Genomic DNA, 12,111 nt, shown 5'->3' with positions numbered 1-12,111 from the left:
TAGAAGCGGACAGACATACATGTCCCGTCAACAGGAAGTTTCTCTTGCATAACTTCTCTGGCCGTGGTGGAAGGCTGAATGTGGCTGCGCTTATTTTCCTCATCGCAAATCACAATAGTCAGGACAAAAGTGAACACAAAGAAAAATCGTTTCTGAGAAAGGGGATTTTCGAGAGGCAGATGATTTTTAGCACGCAAAGCTGCCCTCGTGAAACATCTGCTATGACGTCGGCCGGGTCTGGCTATGGACCAAGCACATCAATAGCTCCACAGAGTAATGGGATAAGAAATGGGAAAAGTGCCATTGCTTGTTTAGCAGCTTGTTTTGCTGATAAATGTCTGTCACTTTTCAAATAGCTCCAGTGTAATTGTTTTTTGGGGAAAATATTTCCTTGAGCAGGAGGTTTGCAGACCATTAGCTATTTCCCATCTGTGCTGGTGTTTTAATACACCACACATACACTTTGCTCTCTCTCAGAAAATATTCACAGCTTTGATTAGAGACAGCCAGCCTGAAGTCAGAAATCACATCCCATCATCAAAGTTTTCTCTAGCTTTRCCAAAACATGTATTTTAAAAATATATTTAAGTTTATAAAAATATATTTAAGCGGTAGAGCTAGTATTTTTGGAAAGAAAGTTAACATATATAGATCACTAAAAAGTTCTTTCATTCACCTGTAACTTATAAAGCAGTGACTGCCCAGACGCAGTGGCTGCTTGACTGCAGTGGTGGCCTCTGTGTGTGCATGTCCATGGCCAGTGCCACACAGGGAGGCGCCAGGTCCTGCTGCCAGGCACTGCTGGCCCTCGGGGTTGACCCCAACCCTTTCTAAATTGTGCCATGAATATTTTAGCTTTCACCTGAGAGCTCCTAGAAGCCCCAGTCTCTGTTTGATATCACAAAATGCCTCCCATAACTATCCACTTTTGCTTCACACACATACACCTTGCATACAGTTACTCACAGTAATTGAGCTACACCAAGGCATAGGGCTGTCCTGCTGTCGCCTCAWCCCATCAAGAAAAAAAGAAAAAAAAAGAAAAAACAAGGAGCAATTTAAAAGTATATGCACTGTTGCAGATTTATTGCAGTGAGAACCTTGGTTTGTTATTTGAATCCTTTGCATTTTTGGAATTCAAGAGGATCACATGTAGTTTGAATCCTAACTAGTTTTCAGGCTTCACTGAATTGAACTAGTGAGAAAGAAAAGAGATTCAGGATGAGATGGTGCCCCTGCAAGCAGGATTGCAGGAATGGTGTGAAACTCCCAAATCTAGTGCCACACGTAAGAGGCAATCCTGTACTCTTACTTGCCATTAGGACCAATAAGCAAAAGAACCAACATACACTGAGTGATTGCTTTTCAACATTTATTGTAAAAAAAAGTATTAAACATTTGGAAAAATGCACCTTTTCAACTCACCACACATATTGCTATATATGGAAACAATGGAGAAACATAAGATATATTTGCTCCGTCTCTTGTCCATATATCAAATGATCCAAGTTACTTTTGACACGCTCATGGGAAAAATATTGGCAGTATCACAGCATATGGAAGTGGAAATAAAAAACATGCAGTATTTTCAATTGCAGATGGGAGGCCTATTTCCTGGAGTCTAAAGATCATGTTATTTATCTGTTTTCCTTTAGCATAACATACCCTATCAGACTTTCATAACTTCAGACACCGGCAGAAAATGCCGATTTTTTGCCAGTAGTGACATACCCACCTCAAAGATAAATGTGGAAGTCAGAGTGTCTGCCTTGTTTCTGTTTGCAATTTCCTTTCCATAGGAACGCACGCGTGACGCAGCTCTCGCTAGCAGATATTTAAAGCCAGCCCTCTTATCCAACAGTTCCCTCCCACTGGAGGTCCTCAGGACAACACAAAACACAGAGGACAGCAGAGCTGCAAGCTGTCCCCAGCACATGCCACAGCCTGCCCTGCTGCTGAATTATCCACGTCCAGCATATTTGGCAGGTCATTCACTTCTGGCTAGGAACAGAATGGTAGCAGATTCAGCATTATAATGTGTTGCAAAAAAATAATTAAAAGAAAAAAAAATATTTTTTACAGTGTTTTCTAACCAATATCAAAATTGTAAAGCACCAGTGTAATTAGAGAGCAAAATTTGAACCAAGGGCTAAAATGATGAGTGCCCAGTAATATTTTCTTGGTGTATTTAGCTTTACTATCAACCGGTGAAAAACTGACCCAGCTTCAGTTTCATGCCAAAAGCATTAAACAGACAAAACTTATATTACACTGCACCTTTGGCACCACCTCAGTTTCAGACCAAGGTAGGAATTTATACACACCTTGTACAAGAGGGTGCACTGATTTACATGACATGAATACAGAAACTAAGCACTCAGAAAGCAGTGCTCAGCATAAGCCCATGGGTAATGCTGAATCACAGCACCTAACCATCTTCACCCTGYCGTGCTGGCTGAAAACTGGTCATAGGAACCACAACAGTCGGAGGTGACTCGCACAGTCGACGGTCACCGGTGTGGAGCACAGTGGAACATTTGGTCGTTCTGAAAGGAGACACAATGGAGCAATACAGGAAATTCCACGCTGAGAGCACAAAGTCAAACATTTGTTCTCCTGCACATCATAAAAAAGTATTTTTGGTTACAAATTACGATTGCAAACAATCTTCTCGAAAATAAAACTAACATCTCTACCTAAAAAGCTTTGAGAAGGGTCAAACTCAAACCCTAACAAGCTTTCTCCTCTCTAAGTCCACTTCTCTCAGGGGCTGCAAGTCTCCTTATTTTAGGATAGCCCTTCCTCTTGGTCAATCAGTTCGGTTTTGGTGGAGAACACGTCAGCCAGCATGTGCTTTGGGATTTCGGAGCCCCGCACTTTCAGCGTGTAGCAGGCATTCTCGACTTTGGCCAGGCTCTGCTTCAGGGTATAGAGCTTCTTAGACACTTCRTAAGGTCCAGTGTTGCCAATAAAGGTAAAACCATCGTAAATTTGGCGTAAGAACTGGCTCAGTTCAAAAGGTGTGTCTATGTCCCCATTGCCAACGCTGCTGATGCAGAGGCGCATCAGCTCCCCGGTGAGGTCGGCCACTCCCAGCAGGTAATCCACGGGTGTCACCTTCAGGCTCCAGGTGGCCGGCTGCTTATCCTGGGAATCAGAAGTCTGAAGACAGAACAGGACAAAACTCAGTACAGAAAACTAGGAAAAAGTGGTCCGTGGCAATTCAGATACATACAGCGTTACCTCATGTAACCGCAAAGCAATCGGTTATTGCAAACATTCCGGAAAAATAAATTCCATGGCACTTCCACATGGTTTGATTTTCAAGAGTACTCTCCCTGCAAGCATTCCGTGAAGTACAAAGGCATCGTCTCACTTGAGATGTGAGGCATAAGGAACCYGCCCTGCCTAGCAAATCTGTTTGCAAACAGAATTTCTACAGGATGGCTGATAGAATAAATGTATTTTTCTCACACTTGTTTTATATCAACTCTATTTATTAAATACCTAAGCGAGCACTTCTTGAAGAAGACTTGTCACAAAGTTGCAAAAGCTCCTATATCCTGATTTCCCACACTGTTATTCCAAAATACTGAGACAACACAAGTTTGTTTCCGTTCACTTGTTCCCACAACACACTCGCACCTAAATTTGGCTTAAATCTAGTCGGAGTTGTGGGGGAGCAGTTTAACAACTTCACAGTCTGTGGAAACAAGTGCATTGCAATGGCTTTGCTCTTGGTGAGAACAAGGGAGATTCAGCTGAAAACTTGGTTTTGCCTGCAAATATCTTACAAAGAGTATGAAAAAAGGACTTTACAATAGAAACCCTTTAATGGCAGCACTCTGCGATTCATCTAAAGCAGTAACACTGGGCTCTTCCGCAGAATTCCCTCTTCAGACAAACTATCCACTGAACTGTGATCAGTGGTAGTAGTTTGTTCAGTTAAAAAAAGGTTGATTTAGAGCAGGACAGGAGYGTAGGCGGGTCATAAACAGCGGATCTAGGATTACTGAGGTGGAACACAGCCTGTCCTCTGACAGGAAACCTCAAGATCAGCTCCAGGGAAGAGTCAAAATTCCGAGCTRAGGCACAGATAATGCATTTTAATAGCATCTGAGTATACTTTGCGCTTTGCTAACGCCTCCTGTGATAGGCTTGTCACTGAGCAATAAGATTTCCACAGAGTYCAACTCCTGCATTTGTTTCCACTGCTCCCCAGCAGACTTGGGGACACAATCACAGCCATAAAAAGCCCTTGCCTCTACATTTGTTTGTTAGTATTTTACCATCTTAGCTCTTTCTGCCTACCAGGAGGGGCTCAGTTTGTCCTGAATAAARCAAACAAACAAACAAGCTGTTGAACGATTAAAATTTCTGTCCCACAGATTTAGGTTACTACTTGTCAGAATAAAAAGCAACAAGTGAGCTGAAGTGTTCATGTACATTTAACCCCATTCCTCTAACTGAACCTATCTACTGATAATGCCAAAAAAGATGCAACTAAGCCAAGTAACTGCAGAGACTTGTGCAAGTCTCCTCTCATATGAAGAAAAAAAGCTTTCACCTTGTTTGTTATTTCTTCTCTGTCTTCTGCTGTAAATATTAGTTGCTTGTTGATCTCTTCAACACTAATTAAAGACCGTGTTTTGATAAAATACTGAAATGAGACTGCCTCAACATACTCTTGAAGCCCTGCAGAAACAACAGAAGAATTCAAATCATGATTCAAACTTTCCTGTAACGATCCATGCTTACRATTATTCTAGAAATCTTTCAAATTAGGTTATTTTAAGGTGACTAGCAAAAGGTTAAAAACTAGGGTAATCTAGAAATAACATGAAAAGCTAAGTTAACACACCATTCATCTAAAATATAAAAACTAAACCAAAGACATGGCAGATTAACATTTTTATCCCCAACATAACTTTTTTAATGAAGTTTCCTTCATTTCTTCTCATTAGCGACTGACGATTCCCCTTGAAACTTAAATTTCTCGCATGTGTTTTGTGGGAGTCAGTGAATAGTCTCCTTAAAACATACAGATTAGGTAAAATTCATGCCCAGGAAAAAGCATCTTTTGTTATAAATCACTCGTGTTAAAATAAAAATAAATAATAAACCATACAGGACTGTAATGTCCAACAGGAGGAACATACTGCATGACAGCTCCATCCCACAGCACTTGCTCTCTAGAAAACAAGGCACACAGGTAGAACAAAAAGAAAAGCTGCTGCACTGGCAAGGAAATAAAAACTGGGATACCAAATAAATACAGTTTGTACCTGATCTGTATGCCCTCTGTAGCCACCTGTCACAATCACCTCCCATAACCTAACAAGCAGATGGCAATTTTCCCATAGCACATAACCTAAGGTGACACCTAACAATGAACTTGAATGGTCAGTGATTYCATAAATTCTGATTTTATTTTTTTTCCTTTTTTTAGTATTTGCAGAGGGCAGATTTGGGGGAAAGCCTGTAGAAAAGGTTCATAAGCAGGCAACGGAAGTTGGTCTTGTTGGTGGGGAAAAAAAGAGAAACAGAAATGAACCTAGAACAAACAGGCATGGTAGAACTAACCTAAAGAGTTTTGAAGACAAAAAAACAATACATTTGTACCTGACCTATGGAGAGAGAGAGGGAGCAAGCCAAAGCAGGAAATTAAGAGAGCAGACTGCAGCAGATCTTCATCACAGAGGCATTTTGAAAAACTTTAAGAGGAGCGAAGGGGATGACGTTGTGCAGCCTCTTCCCTTCCATTCTTGCTGACATGTTCTGTTGTCCTCCTCCCTGCTCCTGTTTAACAGCACCCGGTGAAAGGCTCCCACACAACCTGGTTTGTCACCTACCTCCTCTCCTGAATTAGGAGACTTACCTCCCACTGTCTACAAGCAAGCCTTACAAAACATTATTTGGAGCTGAATTGTTGAATACAACATTTCAGCAGCCCGAGACCTTGAAATAAGGTGTTTCCACATGCAGGTAAACAGATGTTTGAACATGTTATGTTTTGGCTTAATGGAAGGACATCCGCTATTTCCAGAAAATAATCCCCAAGGTGAAAATCCCCATCCCATTTCTTTACTCCATCCAACAATACCTTTCCCCTTTTGCTCTTGTTTTGGAATTGGTCCAAAATTGGATTATTTACAGACCGAGCTGCCAGTAATGGAATAGTCTGTAAGACTAACTTTTATGTGAAGCATTCTGGGTTTGGTTTTTTTTTTTTTCAGTACATGCACCAGAGATGCTATTTAAAAGCATTTGCTTTTTTTCTAGTAGGATTCCCTAAAAATACAGATAGAAGRTAACAGAATGCTTAAGTATTTTGATATTACATTTACTCTGTATAAATAGCCTGTACTAGTGACAAGCTACAGTGATCCAGCATAGCTTTCCTCTACATTTTTAAAATATATTTTCTATGTAAGAATTGGAAGGTTGCACTGAGATATCCTCTGAGCAATTATCTCCAATACATAAGATTCTGTGGTGAAAATTTGGGCCATTTTTTTCTCAACTGTATCTGCTGATATTAAAGATTTTTGCCTTTTTCTACAAACAAAAATTCTGAAAAACAGCTGTTAATCAGTTTCTTTAAGAAATCTAATACTGCCTTGGCAAGAAACCATGTCTCTTCAAAAAATGAAAAAAAATCCAAGTCATTGAGCAGACAGAGGTAGGAAAAGGTAGATATAGCTGAGAACAGTTAATGAATAAGGACTTCCTTAATTGGAAGAGTAGGATTAGGATAAATAGAATTTAATCCCACCTAAGTAGAAGTTGCCTCATGCACTGAAGCATTGACTCAAATAAGGTGAAAGCTTCCTCCTAAAATTTATTTAATTTCTCCCTTCTGGGTAAGTTCAACAGGTAAAAATGAGGCTAAAACAGATTTCATAGCTCTGACTCTTTAAGGATGGCAATGCCAACACTATGTGTAAACTCCTTTGGCTCTATTTCTTATTTCTTCAGATTTATTTTCCTTCTCTCCCTCCATCTTCTTTCCTTCCTCCTCCACACATTTTTCCCCCCAAACTCGCACCACGGTCTCTGCTGACAGTTTAGAAATGAGTACGTGACAGCCCCTGTGTCCTGCCCCTTCCCAGTCCATCCTCCAAACCACACAGCACAGCAGCCACTAGAAAAATAACTGGAAAATACACGATTAATTTCAACAATTGCCTTCTAGTAGCGCTACACGGCAGATGGGCTACATTATTTATGGGGGTGAGCCAACTGAAACCACTAATTTGCAAACACATTATGAAGTCTAAGACAGCTATACCTCTATCTTATCACAATGTTTAGGCTGCCAAAAAAGAAAAAGGAAGTCTTATTCTTCTGGAAATCCTGACCAAAGACGAAAACAAGTTAAACTAGAAAGTCCTTACTCCCGAACTCTGCAGAACATGGGGATGTGGGAATGGTACTAGATTCAAAGAACTCACTTTTACAAGCTTGTTGGTCAGTGAGAGGGCACAATGATGAAACAAGGAAATAGGTAACTAAATAGATTAGCTACAAGTACAAAGATTAAATTTAAAAGTATAAACACACATATTAAATCATTATCTTTCAGAGACAGCATTCTATGAAGATTAAACTCACATCCACACCTCAGTCATTTCAATTCAGAGTTGCAAAGTTTGCAACACCACCTTCCCTACATTCACAGTTCCCTTTCTAGGCACAAGTAGTAAAAAGTATTTAAATGGAAACTGAGCCAGTGAAACACTCTAGCGGTTGCTTAGCTGGTTGTGAACCTGAAGTCAAAGGTTAATTTTATAACAGTGTACAGAAGAAGCACAGAGCCAGCTATCCTCAGAGACACGAACTGGACATCCTGTTGTGAAAAAAAAGCTTTAAAGAATTATAATTCCATCAAAGAATGGATTTCATACAATGGGAACAACAACAAAAAAAAAGAACTAGGACAAATGTTTACCAAAACCTTAATTTTGAAAAGTATTTTTTTCTTACTATTTCTATTCAACAAGTAATGCTTCAAATTCTGAGTCATTACACCAAGTAGAGCTATACAAAGTCTTAGAATTTTTATGGAAATTGAGAATTAACAAACATGCAGCTCAGTCCACACCCACATGAACAAGAGGGTTCAGATTATCAATTCACTTTCAAAATCAGTTTAGTAATCRGTATAAACCTAGATGTGAATGTTCATTACAGTCAGAGAAGCTTGAACTCAGCTTGAATTGATTCTAACAGAATGTAAGTAAAATAAAAAAATGCATATCCTGCCTAACAGTGAGTCATCTTAACTGGTTCAACCTTATTTCAATAGTGAAACTGATGCAAATCTCTCATGTTGACCCCAGAATGATTTGTCAACTGCTCAGCAATACGTTCATTACCACTGTTCTGGGTCTGTCCCCTAGTTCTGTTCTAGCTTGACTGCTGCAATTCAGACATTGAAGTCTGCTCTTGCATTCCTTAAAGTTTAGGCCACCAAACGACACACCTAATCTAGAATGAGTCCGTTTTCCCAAAAGGACTAAAGAAACAAATAGAGGTTCTCTATTTAATAAGCACAGGTGGCTACAACAGTGAAATTAATTTCCCTAATGGGCACAAAAAGCWTGTAGAAAATCACAGAGAACAAATTCATCTAACATTGTGGAGAACAGAATAGTTTAATCAAGGCAGCTTTTGTCTTGTTAATGTTATTCAATAACAATATTGTTATTTTAGTTATTGTTAGTACAAACATATGTATCTACAACAAACGTTTTTCTGCAGGTGGCTCATCCTGGATGAGAACTGCACAAGTTTGTACTTSGCTCCTACCTAGTTAGCTAACACAAATCACCATGAAGAAGCCCTCTTGCTCTCTTGAGCATCTTCTTTAGCTTTGTGCTGAGAATTGAAATCCCCATTTAAAAATCAYTCAGTTAGAGGACAAATTTTTCAGCAGTAACAGCCCTGAGGGCAGGTGTTCAAGATTCAAGCGGACAGCTCAAACCTCAGTGAAGGTTCTCCAAAATGATGCTGTTGGTGTGGACACAAAAACGCTAGAGCAGAAAGCAAACACTAAAGAGGCTTTATAGCTGCTGACAATTTCTTTTCTCCTAAAGAAAATGAAAAAAAATCATGRACAAGAAATAATCAAAGCACAGTGAAATGTAAGAAGTCAAGCAACCAAGTTTCAGAAAAGCAATTTACAGGGTGAGGAAAATACATCTGACAAAGGTTTTTTGGTTTTTTTTTTTTAAACATACTCGGTGATTAAACAGATTAAATAAGAAAAATAGGCCTGATAAACATTAGCTTATTCACTGCAAATTCCATTAATTTTTTAGTATAATCAGGAAACTTTGTTTCCATTTCTGGCATCTTACCTCTCACCCACAACTGCAAGGAGATGAACTTTAATTCTTTAGCTACATCCTGTTCCTGTGTTATTATGTTCTCCCACCATCTTTCAGAAACCTGATTGCTTCCTTCATAGATAGCTTTGCTTTCAAGTTTTAGGTGTATTTAAGTCTCTTCCCGGGTGAGACGTTTACAGTGATTCATTACATCTTCCTCAAGCAATAAAAAAAAATTTCCTTTATATCTGTACATACAATTAAATACATAATCCATTTTTATTACAGTCTTAAACTTTAAGATGAAAAAAATGTTTTGTAACATGTAAGTTTGTTCTTAACTGATTTTGCTTAAGAAATAAGTATCTACAGAAAGGTATCTAGCATACATTGAATATGAGGTATTCATTACATAAGACGTGTGAGAAAGGTTAAGAACAAGGTCAAAGTGACAAACTGTCTTACGAGGTAGTTTTAGTTTGTGTTCCAACAGAACCCTGCATATGAAACCAAAAAAAAAAAACACCCCTCAAAAATCCAAACTCCAATTGCTTGTACAAATAATCAGTAACCTACATGTGTTTAATTGGAAGGACGTCACCCCTCCCCATGGCATTTCTAAAGGAATTTCTAAAGTTACAGCACAAGCGAAACGCTTCCTTCGCAGTCACGCCGCTTTCATTGATCTTGCCCAACTCAGCAATGCTCAGACACGTGCTCTGATGCTCTGTGCTGTATGATTAGGCCCTGAAAGAGACCCCGAGCGGGACAAGGTGGGAGACGGGATCAAGCTACATGCCATGGCCCATCCCAATGCACACAGCGCCTGCCCGAGATCCTCGCGCTCGCCGGTGTCCGTGCTGAACCTCTCCACAGAGCAGCCGACGCCGGCCCGGGGCGGCAGCCCTGACGAGGTGCTGGCCCTTCACAGCCTCAGCACCCCGAGCTGTTGGGGGCAAGTGCAGCCCTGACAGAGAGCTCACAAGCTTCTGGGCCCAAACTGCCCCGCGGCCAGCACGGGCACCCCGCAGCGGCAAGGCAGCCAGCAGCCCGCGGCTGCAGCCGTCAGCACCAGCCCTCAGCACCATCGTGGTGRGGAGGCCCCCAAAAAATACGGGCTGAGATCCCATGTCTTGTCCAGCCATGGGCTGTAAAGACAACGCTCCACTTGCCTCTGATGGGCTAGCTGTAAAACACCACCACGCGCTCTCACTCTAGGTGCCCCACAGCAAATGCTTGGCACTCTGAAGTGTCCTTATGGTTCTCTCACACATCCAGCAATCCCTCATCATTATCGGACAAAAAAAAATAATAATAAAGAGTAAGGTTTCCAACAGCTGCAGAGTTGCTCTGACAGATCCTGCTGGAACGGTGCTCCGTTCATTTCCATGCAACACCCACCTGTGGGGCAGCCCTCCCCTAGTTCACTCTTTGCTCTGCGCTACCCAAGCGCTACGCGCACGTGCAATGCTACAACATGCACCCAGAGTGGATTCTGATGATTGTTAGGGCATTCCCACAAATTCYAACACTTTACAGAGCATAGACTTTCACATCTTTAAGGCTCATACATGTCTTAGCAATTAACTAATGATATTTTACACTAATGTTTTGTTAGTTACATATACACATAAATAGAAAATCCTGCAAAGTTTCTTCACTCGGCTTCATCAATTCACACAATCTTTTGCAGTCTTTTTTCTCCCATGCTCTCACACAGCATTTTAAAGAAACAGTACCCATTTCCTCACAGGATATATAACGTATACACTGCAAAGTGGGGCAAAGGAGCAGGAATTCTATATCACAAATAGTAAAGCTTTAAAAATATCAACAAAGCGGAACGTTCTAACATAACAAATGAAGAGCCCTACATTAAAAAAAGACTTCATTATTTCAGTATCTCTTTGTTTGCTTGTTTAACCATCCCCTGGGACAATCTGTACCGTTAAGAAACGTGTAGAAAACAGCCATCAGTTTTTGTTGTTGTTCAATTAGTGCTATACTCAGTGTTTGAGCTCATGCAAGTGTCCTTTGGGGAAACGTCCTGCGTGCCATTAGCACTATTCTTAATGAGGGAAAGCATGAAACTCCTTTAGTGCTCTGCCAGAATTGTTTTATCTTCAAGTCAAAAGAACAACTGTTTGGAGTAACCCCAAAAAAAGCATTTAACAATTACAAGCGGCAAACAATATTCCCAAGCATTATACTCATAGCACCACTCTATTTATAGACTAGCAGTTATTATACGGAATAAAGTATGTATTAGGCAGCTTTATTATGTAGACATAGCCATGATTCCTCAATTAAGGCCACTAAGATGGTTTCCATTACAAGCTCCGTTTTATCCCTTTTATTCCTTCTAGGAGAGGTAGGGTGTGGAGCAGGAGGGTGTCTCATGTTTGGTTTGAAGACAAAAGAGAATATTTTTAGGAAATTTGAGGGTGATTGGAGGGATGCTACTTTTGATATAGGACATAGGCATCTTTTCAGAATCTCTTAAAAATATTTTTAACTGCAACTTTTCTATTCATCTACTTTTAACTTGTTCTCCAGATTAAAAAAAAAAAAATACAAAATCAGAATTGAGAAACTGGCTAGTGGAAGATAAACACTTACAATCCTGGGAAATACATAAAAGGAAATGATCTAGTTATTTTTCTTCCTAGCTACATATATTTCCAATTACATTATAAGAAACTGTGAGGGAAAAAATAATTAAATGCTCTAGACTTATAACCACAAATCCAAAATCAACTTTTTAAACTGTCATGATTTT

The 12,111-nt window shown here is 40.0% G+C and overlaps 1 protein-coding gene across 1 annotated transcript in view; it reads right to left on the bottom strand.

The window, feature by feature from the left end:
* Positions 1-1,625: 1,625 nt before the first annotated feature.
* TSNAX (translin associated factor X) overlaps positions 1,626-12,111 on the bottom strand; it is a 20,920-nt gene continuing 10,434 nt past the window's right edge. The window contains exons 8-9 of the mRNA XM_026053383.1: positions 4,568-4,695; positions 1,626-3,162 (exon numbers count right to left, since the gene is read on the bottom strand). Of these exons, the coding sequence (XP_025909168.1) occupies positions 2,788-3,162; positions 4,568-4,695 (503 nt within the window). The 3' untranslated portion in view covers positions 1,626-2,787. The remainder of the gene's footprint in view (positions 3,163-4,567; positions 4,696-12,111) is intronic.

Source organism: Nothoprocta perdicaria, unplaced genomic scaffold, assembly GCF_003342845.1.
Source record: "Nothoprocta perdicaria isolate Ctin4 unplaced genomic scaffold, notPer1 scaffold_99, whole genome shotgun sequence".
Taxonomy (NCBI): domain Eukaryota; kingdom Metazoa; phylum Chordata; class Aves; order Tinamiformes; family Tinamidae; genus Nothoprocta; species Nothoprocta perdicaria.
Note: the sequence above shows the minus strand (reverse complement) of the source record. Positions and strands in the feature narration are given on the sequence as shown.